Source organism: Helianthus annuus, chromosome 10 (assembly GCF_002127325.2).
Source record: "Helianthus annuus cultivar XRQ/B chromosome 10, HanXRQr2.0-SUNRISE, whole genome shotgun sequence".
In the NCBI taxonomy this organism is placed as follows: domain Eukaryota; kingdom Viridiplantae; phylum Streptophyta; class Magnoliopsida; order Asterales; family Asteraceae; genus Helianthus; species Helianthus annuus.
The window spans coordinates 148935514-148958580 of NC_035442.2; the positions used below are offsets into that span (position 1 = coordinate 148935514).

At 38.8% G+C, this 23067-nt stretch overlaps 4 protein-coding genes across 5 annotated transcripts; all 4 read left to right on the top strand.

Annotated features, from left to right (window-relative positions):
* The first annotated feature begins 3355 nt into the window (after positions 1-3355).
* LOC110886006 lies at positions 3356-4640 on the top strand. 2 transcript variants are annotated; one of them, XM_022133758.2, is made up of 4 exons: positions 3356-3473; positions 3561-3631; positions 3847-4039; positions 4134-4640. In XM_022133758.2, the coding sequence occupies exons 2-4, from the start codon at positions 3578-3580 to the stop codon at positions 4262-4264; spliced, it is 378 nt and encodes a 125-aa protein (XP_021989450.1). In that variant the 5' UTR covers positions 3356-3473; positions 3561-3577; the 3' UTR covers positions 4265-4640. The 2 variants fall into 2 exon arrangements, with proteins under 2 accessions (XP_021989450.1, XP_035834580.1); XM_035978687.1 differs by lacking the exon at positions 3356-3473 and having other exon boundaries at positions 3480-3631.
* Positions 4641-16517: 11877 nt separating this feature from the next.
* Positions 16518-17687, top strand: LOC118483141 (putative MO25-like protein At5g47540). The gene is made up of 2 exons (XM_035978688.1): positions 16518-16895; positions 17414-17687. The coding sequence occupies exons 1-2, from the start codon at positions 16776-16778 to the stop codon at positions 17633-17635; spliced, it is 342 nt and encodes a 113-aa protein (XP_035834581.1). The 5' UTR covers positions 16518-16775; the 3' UTR covers positions 17636-17687.
* A 1203-nt stretch (positions 17688-18890) lies between these two features.
* On the top strand, positions 18891-20690 carry LOC118482721. The gene is made up of 4 exons (XM_035978353.1): positions 18891-19844; positions 19916-20335; positions 20414-20632; positions 20671-20690. Exons 1-4 carry the CDS (start codon positions 19262-19264, stop codon positions 20688-20690), a joined length of 1242 nt encoding a protein of 413 aa, XP_035834246.1. The 5' UTR covers positions 18891-19261.
* Positions 20651-22738, top strand: LOC118483143 (myosin-6-like). The gene is made up of 3 exons (XM_035978689.1): positions 20651-21816; positions 21901-22191; positions 22262-22738. Exons 1-3 carry the CDS (start codon positions 20710-20712, stop codon positions 22685-22687), a joined length of 1824 nt encoding a protein of 607 aa, XP_035834582.1. The 5' UTR covers positions 20651-20709; the 3' UTR covers positions 22688-22738.
* Positions 22739-23067: the final 329 nt, after the last annotated feature.

The window sequence follows — 23067 nt, forward strand, 5'->3', positions numbered from 1 at the left end:
TGGATACGCCGCTGGTACTTCCTATATATAAGCGTCTTGACCATGTCAACACAGTGCGACACTAATTCACGGGGCAGAGGCGTGTGGTTGAAGCATGGTGGATACGCCGTTGTTACTTCCTATATATAAGTGCTTCGCCACGCCAACCGATGTCTTGTGAAGAAAGTGCCATACAAATTGAACGTTATTAGACCAAGTATACTAATGGATCTATTTTTGACACACTACACTACATCGCAAGGCGTAACAATCTCAATCGCAACTCAAAGCGTGTAATCGCCAGACTTTTCGTAAGTCAACACGCTCGCAATCGCATTATCACTAGAATCTATCTCGCAATCTCAATCGCTTATAGTGTGCTCGCTCAATCGCTTATCATGTGCATCGCGCTATCTCATATTGTGGGTATCGCTCTATCGCTTGTGCATGGCTCCATCGCTAATCGTGTATCGCTTAACGCTTATCACCATCGCTATCGCTTACCGTATTTATGTTATCTGTGATTATGTTAGAACACATGACCTCGCTTCACGAGACGAAACTGATAGGGTTAAAACATGGTGGATACGCCGCTGGTACTTCCTATATATAAGTGTTTTAGCCATATCAGCGGATTTTCGTGGAAAAGGCCATGTGGGGCTTAATGTCAGTTAAAACTTGTGGTGTCGTTTAATCTAATCAAATCGCATATTCCCATCACTTGCAATGCATCGATCGTCGCCTATACCTCGACGATTGTCGTTGTCGCTCATCGCTTTTCAACACAAACGGATTGTCACCCGATCGGACTACACTCTGATTGTCACCTGATCGGACTACACTCTTATCGAGTGACAAACTGCTGTGAACTTGTTCTCACTAAAGTGTCCACCAATCGGGTTATCGCTCAATCGAACAGCAGTTTGATCGACCGACCTGAAAGGTAGAGATACTTCTCTGTTTTCAAAATGCTACAATGAAAACTTCCAAAAGGCAAACCATCATACACAGACACATCTTTCATCCAATCGAACGACCACTCGATCGGATTGCCATCCGATCGAAGTACTATCCGATCCATTGACACCTTGCTCCGTTTAACGCACTATTCACCGCTCACGCTATCGATCTGTAATCAGGGTAATCTCAGACGCACTCCCTTCAATCCAACCAAGTTGTGTTTGCTTGCCGAACACCGATTGTGAGTATACTCGAACCCTTTTTATCGCATTTTGGGTGTAACATACGTTTCTATCAAATCAAACTTACCAACGAATTATTCAAACAACTGCTTATCACTTGCGAATAACTGTTATGCATATTTATACGTGATGCTAGTTACATATGTGTTAGGATTATACTCGCAAGGTCCCGCCTTAACTAGTATAGTACTATAGCACCCGACAGGGTCTAGTTAGGATGAATAGCAATCGCAGCTCGAGTGACTTAGCTGGTAGTATCTGTCTTATGTGCATATATGTTGAGGTATCACATTTATGTATTTGGTAATTCACAGCACTTTTAACTATTTACGCTACACTATCAAAACTTGTATACTCGCCATTACTTTTGTATTGACGTCGTTTTAACGTATGTTGCAGGTTTAGTCGCAGTCTACATCAAATCAAGCTAGGAAGTCTAGAAACTCACCTAAAATCTAGGTTGTCGGATTTGTATTGTTTGAGAGGGCAAGAAATATGTGATAACTTATGTGATTGTACTGATTGTTAGTATGGGATAACAAATGTAATAAATATTGTCGCAATAAAGTTGTTATGGATTCTCTTGAGCAATCTGATTCGCCTAGTGCCGCGCCCCGATGATTCCGCCATCGGTTGGGGTGTGACATATAACAGCGATCCCTTTGCTCGCTGGGTAAGAATAACCTTGGCGTTCCTGTACTACGTCAACCAACACAACGCTCGCGAAATTTCTAAAGAAGATTTAGCAAAACCGTGAGTATACTCGAACATCTTTTTTCTGTTTTACACTTTGGGTGCAATATGTTTACTATTAAACCTACACAGTTACACTTAGACTCTATTCAAATGCATAAACAATCCAATACATGCATGCGTACGTTATACTTGATTCGTTAATCTGGGGTTATTCTTTTTTGTGATAAACTTGTCATTAACTTCGTACGAGCCTACCCTTAACATGTATAGCGCTATAGGAGTAACGGAACGTGAGGTCATGTTAAGTCTTTAAACTTTGCGTTAAACCTTGGGTTGACTTGAATATTCACATGTCAGTTTTACGTTAATCTTGATAACTTAGTTTCCCATGTGGATTTGTTTAAATCTTTTATACTTATGCTATGTATAAAAGATTTTATGCCTTGTGCATACAAACCAATTTTATAAATACTTCTCAAAAGAGTCAGTTAATTGTATTTACCAGTGTAAACTGACGTATTTTTCAAAAAATGTTAAGTGCAGCTACTACGCGTAATGGGCTGGAAACTCCGAGTATTAAGTAAAAAGTCTTGCAAGCTTTTAATACTTAACGTCTGTTGAACAATATTTTTCTTTCTGTTTTAGATCCGCCTGTGGATCCACTTACAACTGTTGTGTAATATTTTATTATACTTTCAATTCGGTTTGTATTGTTATTTTAGACTTCCGCTGTGCATTAAACTGTGATTATGGACTACGATGATATCAATTACGTCACTATACTCCCCACCAGGCCCCCTGGTAATACGTGGAAATATCGGGGTGTGACAGGTGGCACTGTGACTGTGGGAATGGTGGCGGTAGAGGTTGGTTGGAGAGATAAGAAGAGGAGATATTCTAGGGTTTGGGTGGGAATTGTGGAAGACGTGTTTATTTATTAATGAACATTTTAATAAAAACATAAAATGACCAGAATACCCTTAAGTGGATAGACATAACTGAAAATTTTAACTTAGTTAGTGTTAAAGGACGAAAGGTGTAATGCGTTTTCCAAATAAAGGATTGTGACTGTAATTATTGAAGTTAAAGGCTATCTATTGCAACCCACTACAAACATAAAAAACGAAAAGTGTAATTTACCCAAAATCATTATCGCATGTTATAAAAGATAACCCAAATCGCATGACGTTCAATAACACCAAACCAACTAGAGAACCCCAAATGGTTTAACAAGAAAATTGGATGTGTATATCAACTTGGATCGAGTCATCGAACATAGATAGCATTTTCACTAAAAATGTGCAAAGGTTGCAAAACTAAAACTGTAAAACACTATGGTCTGTGCTACAGTAGTACACACCGATGACTGTATTGAAATACTATGTAATCATCTAACGCGCGTGCGAAGCACGTTACGAAGTCCTCGCGTGAAGGAGACTGGAAATAAAATTCAACTGCTGCAAGTGCCTCAAGAGTCAACAACATTCAACAGACAATAAAAAGTCAAACACACACAACTCTGAGCTCTCGCACACACACACACCACGGTTTTCAAATGCCGTAAATCACGATTCACGATCCTACCCCTTTCCACACGTAAACTTTTCCTTTTTCTAAAACTGTCTAATTCTTCCTTTGGTTTTCTTTCTCATTGTTATGTTGATCTTCATCTTCTTCTTTTAGGGTTTCATTTAAGGAAGATGAACAAGAACCGACCACCAGAGCCACTCGATTTCTTCATCTGGACAGTTGAGGTATACTTTCTTCATTATTATTATTACTAATCTTCAACAGATGTTGTTATCTTTGATGGGTCTGTTCTTGAATAGTTGAATTCAACAACTTATGTGCAAAACAATAACACAAATTGATCTGCTTGTTAATGATTGCATTGTGCACTAAGATGTGACCATGATGATGCAAGGTTTAGGTTGACTGACTTGATTATGTTATTTGTTTGTTGGGTGAGGATGTTGGGCTTTGGTTAGTTAAGATAAATCTTGGTGGGTATCAGCAAGTGTTCAAAGAAAATGGTGTTAATGGAGAGTATCTTGAAGGTATGTCTGTGTTTACAACTGAGCAAATACTTCGCTTTATTCGTCGCTGCCATATGAAATGGGGAGACTTTATTACACTCTGCAAGGAACTTAGGATAATCAAAGGTTATGGTTTTCCCTCTTTTAGTTGCACCCTATTTATTTATTTATTTGGTTTTGTTGATGGTGAGTGGATGATTTTGTTTGTTTGTTTCTCCAGTGGCTTGCTTAAAGGGGGAACAAAAAGTTAGGCGACCGCGATGGGCGCCCTCTTGGTTATCTGCAGTCTTTGTGAGGGTGGCAAAGCGTAATAGGCAATCGCGTGTTGTTTCATTGAAGATAGAATCTTGATCAACTGTGGGTGTTCTTTACACTACAGCAAATGTAGATCAAGGTATTGGATGTTTTGGTACATTCTATCTATCTGCTTATGAAAGAATCTCCTCTTTGCGTGTATGCGAGTACATCTTTCTTTCTTTCTTTCGTTTTGTTTGTTTTTCTCTCTTACCTGAAGAAACATAACATCCCTTATATGTTCAAATATACCATCATCTTGTGAGTTCTATCTATCTATCTATCTATCTAGCTGTTTTTGTTTGTTGTTGTGGAAGTGGAAGATCTGTAGTATCTTAAGTATACGCAGAGAGGAAAGATTGTATTGTTACATTTAAAGCTTGTAAGCGCTGTTATATATATAATGGAAGTTCATGGATCTCAAGAACATCAATGTTATCTATTTTTATAACAGACTGATTATAATTCATGAAATCTTGAATGGGGTTGGGGTCGAAATGGCTGAGGTGTATAGATAGATTGATAGAGAAGCCAATGCAGGTATGCTCATTGTCATCCTTAACTAGTAATTGCATTTATGTTCTGTTTTTTGGTACGCTTTGAAACAATATATAGAGAGTTAAGAATACAACACAGGTTATATGAGGGGACATATGCTCTGTTGTTTATGAAGAAAAGAACTGCATCGATCGTGTGTTTGTTGTGTTCGAGTTCTTTAGCTTTTCGATTCGTTGTTCAGCTTTGAATGTGTTTGAACGGGTCAGATTTCGCTGGAGCTCACCAGACTTAGCATGGCTGGACCATGTATCTTTCCCAGTTCCATATGCTGATCAAATTTTGTTTTCAGTTATTTAGTGTTTGATGTATATAATTATTCGGTATTATGAGAACTTCAATCAAACATCCATTCGTTATAAACTCGCACAAAGACACTTAAATATTTAATCATGTATAGTAGGCATGTCTTCAATCTTCATACAAAGCATCATATAACTAATTATACTGAAGTGATCCAATGATTTATTTTAATGGTATACACTTGCATATTTAATCATGATTCAACTATATTAAAATGCTAAAATGTAATAGGTACATCATTTTTAGTTTCAAAAGGTATATGGGTACATCTAACATTTGTTGTGATTACCAAACAAATACTATATCAATATATCAAGCACACTTAAGGATTTAAATTTTAAATACATGGTACATTTACAAGTACATACGGACGAACGAACTTTGGAGAATACTATAGAACAAAAGGACATGATAAACGATTAAACGTTACGATTACCTTCTTTTTCAGGATTCGGCTTGGATACCGACTCAACTTTTGTCACCTTAGCCCTTGTACTTATCTTCAACCATAGATGATCAATTGATTAATGATCATATCAACTTGCTAAATGAAAGTGTGGTCAAACCAAATGCATGTTTTAGGGGAGATGGTGACATTTAACCATGTTTAAAGGACTAAAAAGGTCAAAAGCTAACCAAACATCAAACCTAACCTTGTATTCTTTCATAAACACCCTTCCAAATGCTAAGCCCCCTTCCATTTGGACTTTTTCTTTCAACTTTTTGCACATTCAAAAGTCCTTTTGCCTCCATATATACCAACTCACTCTATATATTATTATCTTCTTGACATTTTCCCCTTGGATCTTGTGCTACTGTTTCTGATCCCACACCGCCCCGAATTAACGCCGGGTGGCTGACAGACCAAAATATCAGTATCAAACAAATTAATGCTACATATAAAAAGTCACACAAACAGTTGATCCATCTCATTCTCATAGTCAAAAACAAAATTTTGATCATACCCTTAATTTTAAATTTATGATGGCCCTTCATTCGATGGGACGGAAACATGGTGATCCAACGGCGGTTGGTGGTGCGTCTTCTTCGTCCATTGCTCTGCTACAAGAAAGATTCAGAGAACTGGAGAAAATGCGAGAGCAGAGAGAAGATATGAAGTTGTTAAAGCTGTTTTCTGAATCGGAAACAATGAGTCAAACCAAGCGCTATGAGCGATCAAGAAACTTGTTGGCGCACCCTGAAATGATCCATCACAAGCCAGCTATGACCGCAAGATCATCTTTTCAAGATTCTCTATCTCTTGGGCTTGATTTATATGGAAAGAAAACAGAACACCAGCCATCAAAGACTACGCCTTTCAGAGACTTCTGGTCCATAGATTCAGTAACAGTTAGCGCATCGCGTGTTCACGACAAAACTGATGTGGATACTTCCCTTCATCTGTAGAAAAAGGATTTTCTTTTTAACAACCTCGAAGCACGCATAACAACTACTCGAATTAAGTATCAGTTGAAAGTGTATTCAGTTCGAGCAAATATGAATCAAAGCTAGCATGCAAAGCCAAATATTCGTATATTCATAGTATGCAACAAGGTGTACATGTAATTTATTATCATATTAGACAAAAATTTTAAGTCACATTGTATTTTGAGCTTTGTAGAATCTATTTAACAGAGCTTTATTATTTTATAAATTTTTATTTGATTTAATTGATTAGGTTTTTAGGCTGTTTATGAATATTTCTCACGAAATGGTTCTTCTCAAAGTGTAATAGCTAAACACTTACCTAATTAAGATAGGAATATGTTTTGAAATACTAGAATCAGTTTAACTGCATGATTACCAACTTCTTCACAAAATAAATTTATTTTATTTACGCAAGTTATGGTAAATTGTATATATTACTAATTTTAACAATAACGATTTTTAAATATTGTTATTTAAAAGTTTAATATTAATAATATCTTCAAATTAATTACATATTTGCACAAAGTTGAAGGAATCACAAAGGAAAGAACTGCTATGTTTTTTTAGTTAACATAAAATAGGAGAGACTGATGGCCCAACATCTTATGTATAGATTTGATGATGAAGTTTATGATCATCATATTCATTAGTGGTCGAGCCCGCCAAAGATGGGTGTAGTAATTTAAGCCGTTTAAAAAAATACATTAGTGAAATACCAACCTTTGTAAATGCTCACGGCTCACCCATTTGTCGTCAAACTCATACACTTGATGAAATGTTAACTTTTATAGCTTAGACAAGTCATCGGGGTGGAGATACAATAGGAAGTTTATTTGGCTAGGTAGGCTAGGAAGTGATCTTGACCATCCATTAAGTTAATCAAGGGCTAAGATTAAATCAGGAAAATTGAAAGGAACAAAAGAGGCGCGTGAGTTTGTTCAAGGGCATTCTAGTCAATCCAAGCCAATAGTTTCTCTCTTCTCCAATTCCCCCCATTTTTTAAACGTTAATAACTCTTTCATACGACATTATTTTTTTATAAAAATTGCACCAAAAAAACGAGCGTTTTTTTATCTTTAAAACGAGTATACTATTGCTATATTTAAAAAAAAAATTTAAACCCAGTTACGTAAAACGCAATGAAAAAAAAACCTAAAAAATGACATTTTTCTAAAACGCAATGCACCAAAAACACAAAGAAATGACTTATTTGTAAAACGCAATGGCCAGAAAACACAAAGAAATGTCTTATTTCTAAAACGCAATGGACTGAAAACACATAAAAAAGTATTTTACCTAAAACGCAATGCACAACAAACACAAAGAAATGTCTTATCTGTAAAACACAATGGCCAGAAAACACAAAGAAATGTTTTATTTGTAAAACGCAATGCCAGAAAACACTTAAAAATTTCTTATTTCTAAAACGCAATGACCTAAAAAAACAAAAGAAAGTGTTCTCTGTAAAACGAAATGGACTGAAAACACCTAAAAATGTGTTTTACCTAAAACGCAATGACTAAAAACACTTCAAAAATGTGTTTTACCTAAAACGCATTTTTCTAAAGATACTTAAAAATGTGTTTTTTCTAAAACGCAATAGCCAGAAAACACATAAAACTCTCTTATTTCTAGAACGCAATGGGCACATAAAACTGTTTGTGAACTGTTTTTGAATTGTCTATGAACTGTCTGAATTGTCTACGAATTACTGTCTTCGAAATGAGTCAATTTCTGGAAAATTAATTTTTCTGATGCGTTTTTAGTACAGCAAGGGGCTCTGCCCCTTGGACCCCGCCAGGAGCTGCCGCCCCTGGGACCCCGCTACTAGGGGCTGCCCCCCGGACCCCGCCAAGATCGTAAAACGCAATGACTAAATAAAAACCCAGATCGTGAAAATGAAATTAAAGAATTTCTTACATGGATCGAAGCCGGTTTCTTCATCAATTGACGAAATTTGAATGATAGAAACACTTATCAGCGATTGAATCGAACAAATCAAGTGATTATCTTCAAAATCATCAGAAAAAACGAGATTTTGAATGAAATTAAACTGGGTTTTCTTCGAAAAAAGCTGAAGAACACGTTGATCGGGTGGTTGAATCATTGATTGATGACGAAAATCACACTATAATGTAGTAATTATTGAGATAGTAAGTGAAGAAAAGGATGGAGATGGTGGGTCATGTTACGTACCAGCGGCGTATCCACCATGTTTTAACCACATTACGTCCGTTTCGTTACTTGGGGTCATGTTACGTTCCGTGTCTTACCATACACAGTAGTACACTCTATGGTTCTCATACGCCTATCACTATAATCCCGTGTGCACCCGCGATTATACTGATTGTCGCATGATCCACATAGCTTATACTAGTTATGTATGAATCAAGGTATACATGAATTTGGAAATAAGAATGTGTACGTAGAAGAATGTCGTATGTAAGCATGTTTATGTTTAAGCATGTATGGGACCCACGTAAGCGAATCCCTCGGATTACGCTCGCGTATAGGTACGAATGTACGAATCATGAGTAAGGATGAAAGTATGAGCATAAGTTTAAGTATGAATACGCATGTATGTATGAGCATAAACATAAAACGTGTAAGTAGTATGTGTACAAGCAGAAGCGTAAAACGTATAAGTAGTATGTGTATGAGTACAAGCATAAAACGTGTGAACATAGGTGTAGGTATGAAAAATAAATATTGCGTATATGGTGTACGTTGAGACATTGTAGAGAAAAAAAAAGGTTAAGTATGTAGATACGAACGATATAAATGATGTTATCGCTAGATATCGACTAAAATGTGTATGATGATGTGCATGTATAGTTGTTTAAACAAAACGTTGAGTTTGTCGAATCAAAATTAGATTGAGCTTGGTTTGAAAGGTAGAATATAGTTTGTATATGTAAAGGAACATAAAGTACTCATTGGTCATGCTTAACGTATTTTGTAATGATTGAAATGCTACTTTTGTTTAAAAAAAAAGGAGTTCACGTATGTTGAAAATTGTCGGTCCCCATGAAGTCTTCTAGCCCACGTGTTTTGAAATTTGGATGACGAGTTAAGCGTTGTAGAGAAGGTTTTTTTTTTTTTTTTAAATAACGGGTTTGTTTCATTTGCATCAAAACATGAAAATTTTGGACTTTGAAAGTTCTTGTGAAAACGTCGACCCTTAGAAAAGAAATTTAGTAAAAGAACTTAGTGATTGTTTAAAAATAATTTTAACAAAGGATTTATTGATGTTGGAAAGAGTATTTGGTAAACGGTCATATAACATCTATGAGGTCTTATAAGTAATTGAGAAAGGTTAGTTTGATTTCGATTAAGAGTGGAAGTCTCTAGTATGATGATATAATGTGAACGTGTTTCAGTTAATAAATCAGATGTGAAGTTCATGGGCAAGAGATTCATTAGACCGATTAAATTGATAGGTAGCATTTCGTAAGGTTTGGAAATTCGTGTAGTAAAACGGTAAAGACATGATTAAGAATCTCGTGTATATGATTTGAGTGAAAATGGATGGTAGAATAAGAAGTACGTTTGATAAACAATGTATTTTGAAATCGGTATAAGTAGGTATTTTGAATAATGATAAATGATTTAGGTATAAAACATGATCGGGTTTGCATAATAAAATATTTTGAAAGATAAGTTTTGGGTAACGGTCACCTAAGTAAGGGAATCACCCCTAACTCGTTGGTGAAGTCGTTTTAAGGGAAGAGGGGTGGAGTCAATCGTCAAGGTAAGGAAGTCACTCCAATCTCGATGATACATCTCCACTAGTTGTTACAAGGCATATGAATTTAAATTATATGAAAATCATGCGTATATAAGTGTATCGAAAAGGTTCGATATGTTGTGCGTGTGAAAAGAGAAATCAAAGGTAAACTCGAGGTTGAAAGATTGCATCGTATAAAATGAACAATAGAAACACATGTTTGACCAAAGTTTGGAGTGTTCCAAAACGGAACTTTGACTAACCAAAGTGGTCGAAAAGTCTATTGAATTTGAGGAGCATGTTTTGGCCTAATAGGTAAAATACTCTCGCCGACAAGTCGGTTAACGGTATTTACCCTTCCGGTTACTACATGTCCCAAATCAATCGAAATTTCGAGACTTGGCGGGATTTATGAAAAAAATGCCAAGGAGTGGAACTAGTCGACAAGGTGCGGGTTTCACCCCTAACTTGACGATTTCGTATCCTAAGTGTGGTTGGTACTCATCGGGTCAAAATTTAATTTCGACGTGTTGACGAGGGTCCACTAGAACTTGAAATTTGAGATTTACCATTAAGATGTGGATTTCACTCCTAGCTTAATCGCGATATCTCGTGTAAAAAAAAAGAATAGGTTGATTGAGAGTCGTTCACCAAATTGTGGGTTTCACGCCTATTTTGGTGAATTCGTCTCATTTGTACAATATGAGTGTTGTCGGATTTAGAATAATCGAGTAAAATGCATGAGGGAAGTGTATGTCGAAGGAGATACACAAACAAGTATAAACACATAAGAAAGCATATCAAGGATGATACTTAAATAATGAAATAAAACAAGTATTAACACATAGAGAAATATGTCAAGAATAACACATAAAGAATCGAACAACGAAACAAGTGTTAACACATAATAAAACAAGCATTAATGCGTAAGAATAACATGTCGAATATTACACATGAGTAACATACATGTTTAAAAGAGCATAAATAAGTAACAAATAAAGTATCATGTAGTAGTCCAAGCAAAGCATACGAATAAGGTTCTAAAACTATAGACTAGGCTAAAGCATTCCTACTTTTCCTAATTCCCTATAGTTATGGCTCTGATACCAATCTGTCACACCCCAACCAATGGCGGAAACATCGGGATGAGACGAAGTGTGAAGATTGCTAGAGACATCATAACGCTATTTGTGACTATATTTAGAAAATCCAAATTTCATTTCATTTCATAACTTCAAATAGTCAACATTACAAGAATTTCAAATACGACAAGTTTAACAAAACAACATGATAACATAACAAAATTTTGATACAACATTTTAAACCCTAACGTCTATATGTGTATCTAGGCATCAACGCTACTTCATTTCATAGCATCATCGTCCTCAACCTGTAACATGTTTAAAATAAAGTTCAATGCAAAAGCAAAGGCGAGTATACAAGTTTGATACGTACATAGCAAAAGATAAGTTTGAACAATTCCTCATAGCAAGCATGTGATTCAAGATAAACATTTAAACATGGCATGTGTCTAACATATCAAACCAAGAAAACGCAACTTGCTCATGACATAACCAAAGTTTCAGTAGAGGCGGGTCGTTAATCCTATAGCGCTACATATGTCAAGGTTTGGCTCGTACGAAGTTAATGATAAGTTCAACACATAAGAATCACCCAAATTTAAAGTATCAAGCCATCACATATACAAGCATGTTATAGGAATGTTCATGTGTTTAGACAAAAGTTCATGTGTAAGTTTCAATAGGTAAACATGTTACACCCCAAAAGTAGTAAAAGTAAAAAGGGGAAAAGTACGAGTATACTCACAAAGTTTGCATATGTTTTCCGATTATCCAATTGTTGACGAGTAGAGATTTAGAGTCCGAATGTATAAGGGTTAAGGTTCAAGTATGTTTAGAGTCGAGATTCGGTGTTTAAAACAACATAAAAATAAGATATGAGAATAACATGGAAAATAATCATTTAGTACATATGATGCTTGTTCTTGACACTAGGAAACTCGAAGGAGTTTAGATGTTTTCATGGAACAAGGTTCCATTAGAATCGTGACAAGTTATCATAGTCTAGGATGATGTAATCTAGTACCCCGACATATGAACACTAGTTCATCATCAAAGATTCGATTATTCGAATAATATATTTAGGTTATATAATATATGTCCAATAGTTCAAGCATGAGGTAGAAGATTAAAATCTTCATTTTGGTACCTCTAAATGTCATAGAAGTCATGTAGGAGGTAGGAAGATCAAGTCTTCCATTTAGGCACCTCTATGTGTTCACCACTACACTTGATGTAAAAAAAACAACCAAGGAGGGTCATGAACATACAATAAAGAATAAGAAATATACACACTAACTAAGAGAAATCATCAAATCATGTGAGGATTGTATGTTTCGACAACCCAAGTTGTTCCATAATCACTCATGTATCAAAGACAAAGTTTGACATGACTTGTGGGTTAAAAACCCTAAACAAAACAACAAGTTTATGAGGTTTAATCCTCTGATTTTAAATGTCTCAACCTTGTTTTTAAGCTTAACCAACCATGGGATAAGTTGTAAGCATTAGGACATAGGTATGAGATGTGTTAGACACAAGTTGCATAGGTTTAAACAAGTTTTTGATGAACATAAAAACAAACAGAAAGTTTATGGACTATTTCGGGGCATTTCCAGATCTGATTTCTCCAAGGAGAAGTCTAGGAATCGAACCCCATGATTATACAAGCAAGTAGGAAAAAGAATCGAGTGAATCGGATAAGAATTGAGTGAGTTATGCTCATTTTCGTGAAGGGGTGTCAATCTACTCGAACCCTTGCTTTCAGCTACGGTTTGGTGGATGTTTTGTGAGTTTTTAGGGTTGCAAAAGTGGTAGGGAGGCTGGTTATAAGTGGTATTTATAGGGGGAAGGATTAGGGTTTCAATGGGTTGGGCTTTGGAAGTGTTTAGAAGGGGTTACACCTTGAAACTAGCCCACAAAACCCAACTATATGGGGCTGAATTTTGCTGAATTGGGCTGCCATATTTCTTTATTTTTTTTATTTTTTTAAAACATTATAATGAGTAATTTTGTTAATTAAGTTGTGTAATAATATGCAACAATGTTTCCCCTAACTTGTAACAAGGTGAAATATGAAATAAAACATGATTTAACTAGGTAAAAAGTGTAATGTACAAGTTTTATTTACGAAGCAAGTTCCGTATTTTACAACGATTACGATGAAAGAATGGTTATAAGAACACAAGATTTCCAAAGATAGAATTTCACGTAACGTTTCTAAATGTAGGATGTTTGAAAACGCAGGGCGTTACACCCAACATCTTATGTATAGATTTGATGATGAAGTTTATGATCATCATATTCATTAGTGGTCGAGCCCGCCAAAGATGGGTGTAGTAATTTAAGCCGTTTAAAAAAATACATTAGTGAAATACCAACCTTTGTAAATGCTCACGGCTCACCCATTTGTCGTCAAACTCATACACTTGATGAAATGTTAACTTTTATAGCTTAGACAAGTCATCGGGGTGGAGATACAATAGGAAGTTTATTTGGCCAGGAAGGCTAGGAAGTGATCTTGACCATCCATTAAGTTAATCAAGGGCTAAGATTAAATCAGGGAAATTGAAAGGAACAAAAGAGGCGCGTGAGTTTGTTCAAGGGCATTCTAGTCAATCCAAGCCAATAGTTTCTCTCTCCTCCAATTCCCCCCATTTTTTAAACGTTAATAACTCTTTCATACGACATTATTTTTTTATAAAAATTGCACCAAAAAAACGAGCGTTTTTTTATCTTTAAAACGAGTATACTATTGCTATATTTAAAAAAAAATAATTTAAACCCAGTTACGTAAAACGCAATGAAAAAAAAAACCTAAAAAATGACATTTTTCTAAAACGCAATGCACCAAAAACACAAAGAAATGACTTATTTGTAAAACGCAATGGCCAGAAAACACAAAGAAATGTCTTATTTCTAAAACGCAATGGACTGAAAACACATAAAAAAAGTGTTTTACCTAAAACGCAATGCACAACAAACACAAAGAAATGTCTTATCTGTAAAACACAATGGCCAGAAAACACAAAGAAATGTTTTATTTGTAAAACGCAATGCCAGAAAACACTTAAAAATTTCTTATTTCTAAAACACAATGACCTAAAAAAACAAAAGAAAGTGTTCTCTGTAAAACGAAATGGACTGAAAACACCTAAAAATGTGTTTTACCTAAAACGCAATGACTAAAAACACTTCAAAAATGTGTTTTACCTAAAACGCATTTTTCTAAAGATACTTAAAAATGTGTTTTTTCTAAAACGCAATAGCCAGAAAACACATAAAACTCTCTTATTTCTAGAACGCAATGGGCACATAAAACTGTTTGTGAACTGTTTTTGAATTGTCTATGAACTGTCTGAATTGTCTACGAATTACTGTCTTCGAAATGAGTCGATTTCTGGAAAATTAATTTTTCTGATGCGTTTTTAGTACAGCAAGGGGCTCTGCCCCTTGGACCCCGCCAGGAGCTGCCGCCCCTGGGACCCCGCTACTAGGGTCTGCCCCCCGGACCCCGCCAAGATCGTAAAACGCAATGACTAAATAAAAACCCAGATCGTGAAAATGAAATTAAAGAATTTCTTACATGGATCGAAGCCGGTTTCTTCATCAATTGACGAAATTTGAATGATAGAAACACTTATCAGCGATTGAATCGAACAAATCAAGTGATTATCTTCAAAATCATCAGAAAAAACGAGATTTTGAATGAAATTAAACTGGGTTTTCTTCGAAAAAAGCTGAAGAACACGTTGATCGGGTGGTTGAATCATTGATTGATGACGAAAATCACACTATAATGTAGTAATTATTGAGATAGTAAGTGAAGAAAAGGATGGAGATGGTGGGTTTTGAAAATGGTGGGTTTTGAAATAACTGGGGAGAAGAAGGAAGAAGAAATGATGAGATTGACTAAAATACACTTACTATTTGATCTTTTCCCTTGGTCATTGTAGATGAAACAATAGCCGATCTTTCAATATAATTTAATGTTTATAATTATACGACGAGTAAATTGCTAAAATCGTCACTAACGTTTATTCACATTTGCTAGATCCATCCAAAAAAGGTTTTCTTCTCATAGGAACCACTAAGGTTTCAAAAAAGTTGCTAAATCCATCCAAAATGACTACTACTCTAAGTTGATACAGGGGTAATTTAGTCATTCTTTTAATTTATTTAATTTACCCTTTTTTAAGAGGTTATTACATCCGAATGGGTCGGTTTGGCTTGTATTTTAACAAGAAAAATAAGGTAAAAAGAGAACAAGTCAGATCGGCTGTTTTTAAAATTATAGTTTCTGTACTTTGTTTAATGCTTTGAAGAATTATTATGTTTGTTGATGCAGTTTTTGTTCAATTATTATGGTATAGAGTTTCCAGCCGTAATTCTGCACAAATTGTTATGTTTGTTTATGTAATTCTGCACAAATTGTTATGGGTTTCACTGCAGCAAGAAGTTACAGCAATGTATGAGGTCAGCTGATATGAAAACAGTCAACCAGACCAGTTGTGTGGATGGTTCCAATCCGAAAGGCTAATCCGGTTGTGAGAATAGTGGTTGAAATTTAACTAGTGGTTAAATACTTCAATTGATCTAACGGAAGTCCCTAAAATATTAAAATCTGAATATGTAATGATGTTTATAATGATATTTAGTATCTAATACGTATAATTTACTTTTATTTTGACAGGATTGAAGCATCCAAAATTCCAAGAGACGAGGAGGTGAAATTTGCGTACGCAGTGAACATAAGAAGGGTAGTAAAGCCACAGCTACCAGCCGGCTACTGGGGCAACGGCTGCGTTCCAATGTACGTAAAGACCACAACCAGAAATCTGAAAACAGCCGATCTGACTTGTTCTCTTTTTACCTTATTTTTCTTGTTAAAATACAAGCCAAACCGACCCATTCGGATGTAATAACCTGTTAAAAAATGGTAAAGTAAATAAATTAAAAAAATGACTAAATTACCCCTCTATCAACTTAGAGTATTAGTCATCATGGATGGATTTAGCAACTTTTTTGAAACCTCAGTGGTTTCTATGAGAAAAAAACCTTTTTTGGATGGATCTGGCAAATGTGAATAAACGTCAGGGACGATTTTAGCAATTTACTCTTATACGACATACTTAGAAACACATAATTATAGTGAAAAAATGATCATTTTTAAAAATATATATTTTTTTTATCATGCAGAGGTGAGCTTCCCGCTAATTTTGGAGAATAAATAACAGGCAGTTACGTTTCTCCCACCATCAACCTCCTGGATCATTCACACCTGAATATTGTTATCAATTCATCCATATGATATCCAAACCCTAAATTCACTCACAAATCCCCAATTTCATCCTTTAATCTCAAATCACATGCGTCAATCATCAATGTTCCTATCAATCGATCACACCATCCTTTCATCGATTTTCACTTTCAAAACCCTAATCGCTCGAAACTCCTAACCTATTTCTCCGCACCAATGAAGGGGCTTTTCAAATCGAAGCCTCGCACACCTGCGGATCTCGTCCGTCACCTCCGTCATCTCCTGCCGTACGCCGCCCCTAATTCCGCCATTCGTACAACCAAACGCCTCGAAAAGGTTTAATTTTAATCCAATTGTATTTCTACGGTACCGATAAGGCTGTGTATTGTGTTATATGCCATGTATGTATGCAAATTGCAATAAGTGTATGTCATGCTACTGTCCAGATCTATTTGATGAAACATATGGTATTTATTGGCACAGTCCTGTATGATTGATGTGTGTAAATCATGCATTTGTTATGAATTTGGCTAGAAATGTATGTGTGTTCTTATATTAGAAGCATGTTCACTACAGATTCTCTGAGCTACACATATGTAAAAAAAACGTGTTACAAGTAACCGAGAGATGAGAGAGTGGATGAAAATTAATTATTGAGATAGAGAAATTATTTAATGTTTTACATTTATACATTTTTTTATTATAGGTGAATGATTTAGATTGGTTCCCGGCTTCTCGCAGTATTTGTAGTTTTGAAGAGAACCGTTCCCAAAATATGAAATTCACTATTCTAAGTTCTGATTTTATTGCTAATTTTTAGGGCTTTTGTAACGAATTTTAATCTTGTGGTGTAGGTATGTGAACTAAGAAAAGTTATTCTTGAAATGAGGACGGTACTTTATGGAGACGAACGGTTAGAACCAGCAGAAGAGGCTTGTGTAAAGTTGACACAGGAGTTCTTCAAAGAAGACACATGTTACATGCTAATAGCATCTCTTCCTCATTTGGACCCTGGGGTATGTAACATGAACTATCTTTTAGTTGCAGGAACAAGGGGATGTGATATTGGGATGTGAAGAAACAGTGATCTAATTAGAGAGTTAATTAGATTGGTTTATGTTCCTTTCATGTTGGTTAATCTTCTTAAAGATATTTAAGCTCCGACTTGGTAATCTAACCTGCAAAACAGAACACCGTTACTCGTTAAGAGGGGAATGTGGGGGTTTCCCTCTTAACCAGGCTCCGGCGTGAGAATAAGCGACTGCTTTGAGAGTAATTAAGTGTAAAGAGTGAGAGCCAAGAGAATAGAATGTTTAACCTGTGAAGTAAGGTCTCTATTTATAGCCGGAGAGGTGTGAGGGGTTATGGGCTGATGGGCCTTGGGCCAGAAGCGGACAACAAAACGGATATGCTCTTTGTCTCACTGGCGTCGACCGCTTAGTGGCTTCTAGATGCTCGTTGGTGCTGGCGCACCTTGATTGGAGCCACGTGTCATTGTTGTCGGCCTTGTTGTCCTTCTGTCATCAGCAGACGAGTGGAGATCGTGGGACAGTTGTCTCCGTCCTCTGATTGGTGCCATGTAGGCGTCCTTGTGTACTTCTCGTCAGGCGATCGTGGCGCACGATTGACCAGAGCCTGCTAGACGCTCATTGGCTCCTTTTACTGCCACTTGTACCTTGTGTACCACTGTAGGTAGCCGCGCGCTTCCTTACCGAGTGGCTCATTTCTTCCATTGTTTTATGTTAAGTGCTGATATCTGGGTTTGTTGTGTGCATTCCCTCGCGCGGGATAATCGTAGAGCGATGTATGCCGCGCAAGGTTGTTGTTAACACCTTGTTGTGTTAAGGAGTATGGTCTCACGCGCAACCTGATCTGAGGTTTGCGCGACTTTTTGGGACCATACCCCTTCAAGTCCCCCCAGTCCAGTGCTGCACCATGCGCAACGCAAGTGGTTGGAGCTCTGGACTTAATAAAAAATAAGAGTAGGGGAAATGGTTCCTTTGATCCTGACTTGTATGGCGGACGTTGAAAAACTGTTGTTTTCAATGCGCAGGTACTAGGCAGGTGTCGAGTGATTTCTTGTTTGGCCTTTTAAGCGCGCGAGGTTATAGTAGTTTACGTATATCTGGCGCGACTCATGTGACTTCTGCATGAAGTTACTTGCACGTTTTATGGCGGGAAACTTCGAAATTTGAACTTCTGACAGGTTGGTGAGATAAGTCGCTGAGGGCGACGTTTGAGTTGACCCCTGGCACGGGTGTCATCATGCCGCCTGCGGCGGTTGCACTTCATGTCAGGAGAGTGAGGCCCACGCGCGCGTGGTAACCGTCACCCCTGGTTTTCCGCTTGACGTGGCAACCTCCCGTTGGTTAGCCTAGCGGCGAACGCGGCACGGTTACCCATCGCATTAAATGCGATGGGTATATATATCCGAAGAGAAGGTGAGAGGTTCTCACTTCTCCTCGTTTCTTCTCCACTTTTCTCTCAAAACTCTTTGAATCTTCAAAGTGTTCTTCGTCTTCTTCAAGATTTCTTCAAATCTTCAAACTTTCTTCAAGCCTTTTTTCCAGATCTTCTTAAAAACATGAGTGAAGAACACCAAGGGGCTCCTGTTAATGAGGAGGGGCCGGTTCCTGTCCTTAGATGGGACTTAGGTCTATTCGAACAGATTGTTCGTAGTTTTAGATTCCCACCGGAGTGGGATGCCCGGTATCCGGCTCAGGGCCAGACCGCGGCTGATGCACCACCCGGTTATATCACCCTTTATGAAGACTTTTTTCTTCAAGGGAACTTCCGACTGCCGGCGACCAATTTTCTGGGCAGTATTCTCTCTTTACTATAACTTCCATATATCCCAGATGAGCCCACCTGGGATGGTGAGGGTGCGGCACTTCGAATTCCTGTGCCGGTCTCATGGCATTGAGCCATCGGTAGATAAGTTTCGTGCTTTCTACCAGTTGCAGAGAACGATGGGGTTCTTCTCGTTTGCGAGCCGAGGTGCGGCGAAGAAGATTCTGCTGAATCCTCCTAAGAGTTTCCACGATTGGAAACCCAAGTTCTTCTTCATCAGGGAAGAAGTTTTGCCAATCGCCATGCCTTTTAGGGAATGGACTGAGGCCATACCCAAGGAAGATCTCCCGATCCCGAAGACTGCTCGGTGGTACCAGCAGCTAACCCCAACCCCTAACCGGGTGTTTGGGGAAAGTGTTTTGGTTGCTGCTAAGATGAGTGACCAGTGGTCACCTAGCAGCAAGGAGGTTCCGGTCTTGAAGATCGGTGATCAAGGTTAGACTTTTCTTTGTTCCTTTTCTAAGTGTATTCGCTTTACCTTGTTACTTACTTATTTTTGTGTGTAGAAGCGCAACTCTATCAAGCTGCCTTCTCCACGTTTGGTGGCTCCATGGGCGTTCGCCCAGTGCGCGATGATGAAGAAAGCTGGTATGACCAGATTAAAGGAAACTTCATGTTTCCAGCTGCTGATGCTTTCGCTTCGCCGCCAACTACTACTAAAGGTGCGCAATACCCAAAACCTCGTCCATTGCGCTCTGTGACTCTCGCTGGGAAAGAAACTTTCTATCTTTCCAGCGAGGAGTCTGTAGGTTCTTCCAACGGCGAGCTAAGCTCTTGGTCTGAAATCTTTGCAGGTGTGTTGCGCGACCTGGGGATTGACCCCGAGGAGAAGAAGAAAAAGCCGGTGAAGAAGAAGAAGAAGGTGGAGCCTGAGGTGACCAGTAAGGGCACCGGCCCTAGTCGCGCAACATCTGCTGCTGTCAAAGGTACTCTTCGCCTTCGTCAACGTGATTTAGGCGACTATGTGATAATCAGTGACTCATATGAAGGTTTATCACATGCAGCTAAGGGGAAAACTGGTGCTGGTGGGTCGAAAAGTTCTGGGAGCGCGGGTTCTCGCAACCCTGAAGCTGGCGCGACTCCGTCTTTCCCAGAGGATGAAGAAGTAGAAGAGGAAGATGCTGGTGCCCGGCTTATTGGGCGGAAGAGGGGTAGGAGCGAAGCCACGACTGGTGTGGCTTCCGCCCCTACGTCTGCTGTGATTCCCGTTGTTGGGAAAACGAGCAAGCTGCGCTTGTTATACAAATTTTCTCCTGGTAAGTTCTTCGCTTCTCTTCTTAATACTTTTCTTTTTACTCAGATGCTCTTGCTTTATTTTTCAGAAATCAAGAAGAAGACCCCTGAGAAGGGTGTCACGTTTAGTGAGGCCGGGGTAAAGAGGCCCAAGATTACCGTCAAGTCCACTGACACTGCGGCTCAGGATGCCGCGAAGGCTGCTGAGGCGCAGCGAAAGGTGGAGGAGGACCGGAAGAGAGAGGAGGAGAAGAAGAGAGTTGTGGAGGAGAAGAGAAAGAAAGAAGAAGAGAGGAAGAAGGTAGAGGAGGAGAGAAAGAAAAAGGAGGAGGAGAGGAAGCAGAGGGCGGATCAGGAGAGGTTGGCTGAAGTGGCGAGGAAGCAGGCCTTGGAGAAGGAGCTATCGGCGAAAAAGGCTATGGATCAGCCTCTTAAACCTCCAGGCCCTGAGGTCACCAAACCAACCAACACTGGTCCTGTTACTACTTCCAAGGGTTCCAGCCGCTTCTCCTCAAGCGGCGCGAGCTCTGGTGGAGTTGGGGGTTATAACCCCAATGTGATAGGTGCGAAGGACACCGTTGGGGACATTTACTACAAAACTTACACCGAAGAAGAGCGTGGGGACGCTCCTCACCAGGCCCCCTGGAGTTTAAAACAGAAAGATACTTTCATCGAGTTCAGCCCTGCGCGCGAGTGGTTCCTGAACTCCTTTACACCTGCTGAAGTCCATCGGCAAAGGGCGAAACCTCACGAAATGTTGTATCGTACTTATATTCTTGGTGAGGCCAACGCTCGTGCTGCCAACCATCAAATAGTTCGCGAATGGCGAACGATGGTTAGGGAGCGTGCCGACTGGGAGGCTTATCGCGAGCGTATGCTGAAACGTATTGCTGAATTCGAAAAATCTAAAACCGCGTTTGGTGAGGAGAGAGCCAAGTTCGAGGCTGACAAGAAGGCTGAAGAGTGGGGCCGCGAGGGGCTGCAGAAAAAACTCCACAATGTTGAGGAGCAACTGGCCAAGGAGAAGTCCGAGTTTAAGCGTATATGCGCCCAAGACAACGATCGTGCTTATGCGCTACGACAGAAGATCGTTGATCTTGAGGCTAAAGTTGCGGACTTGACCTCAAAGGTGGAGGAAGCGCAGGGTGAAAGAGCTGCCAAGCAGCAGATGGAGGTTAGTTCTACTGACTTTCGCTCTTCCCTTTTTTGTTTATGAGATTTCTTTAAGTCAATTCTCAAGGCGTTTGCCAATTTTTAGGTTGAGCTGACTGAAGCCAAGGTGCAATTGTCCAACAAGGACAAGGATCTCCACGCCAAGGACGTTGAGATTGCGGAACTCAAACGTCGCTTGAATGAGCAAATCGACAGATGCGAGTCTTTGGAGATTGACCTTGAGGCTGAGAAGGTCAAGGCTGCTGATGCTGAGGAGGCGCGTGCTGTCAGCACTGCTGCGCTTAATGTGGCCCAGACAAACTACTCCGAGACCCAAGGCATCGTTGATACGCTTGTCTCGGAGGCTGAATGGATGCGCACTCGAGGAGTAGTGCTGGTAAGTGCCTTTGACTTATGCTTTTCCTTGTTGAGAGTTTTATTTTTAATGCTTTTTGTTTGTTGTGAAGGTTGCCAACTCCATCCTGAATGCGAGCGAGCTAGACCGCGCCGTAGCGGCTCTGACAGATGCGGCGCGTGCGGTGGGTCATCGGGGAGGCTACCTGGAGTGTGCCGATCACGTTGAGCAGATGCTTGGGCAGGAATTTGACATAAGTCATTGCTCAGTGACGGAACATGCTGATGCTGCACTGGCAAGCGCTGAAAGCTCCTATGACAACCTTTCCTTGCCTATCATGGAGTTGGTTGTTGAGTCGTTGAAGAAAGACGACTGGTGCCAGCGTCTTAAGGCGGTCCTCGATCCACCAGTCACCGTCGAGTTGTCCGACGAAGAGCTAGTTGGTGATGATGGCGGTGATGGTGATGATGATGGCGACGATGATGATGGCGAAGATGACGGCAACGATGATGATGGTGATGATCGCCGCGATGAATAGGATAGTTTGTTGAATAGGTGGATGATAGGCATTTGTGCCTTTGTAATTTCTTCACACTATGTACAATGCTGCGCATTTGCGCAAGTTTTAAATGGAATGAAACATTTTGGTTTTTTCCGTTGCAATTATTGCATTGCTATAAAAACTTTATGTTAAATTAGTTCGAATAAATGGAAGCGTTTTTTAAGTATCTAAGGTATCCACCCGGTCTCGCGCTTTGTTCGTGGAGGACCTTGGAGGTGGTTTGAACAACCCTGAAATGCTGGAGTGTTTTCGCGCTAATCAAAAGTTTAGCATGCATTTGTAACGAAAAAATGTAATAGAGAAACATGTCGTATGTTTTCATTCAAGTCAGAAATGGGCGCTTAGGCCTTCGTACA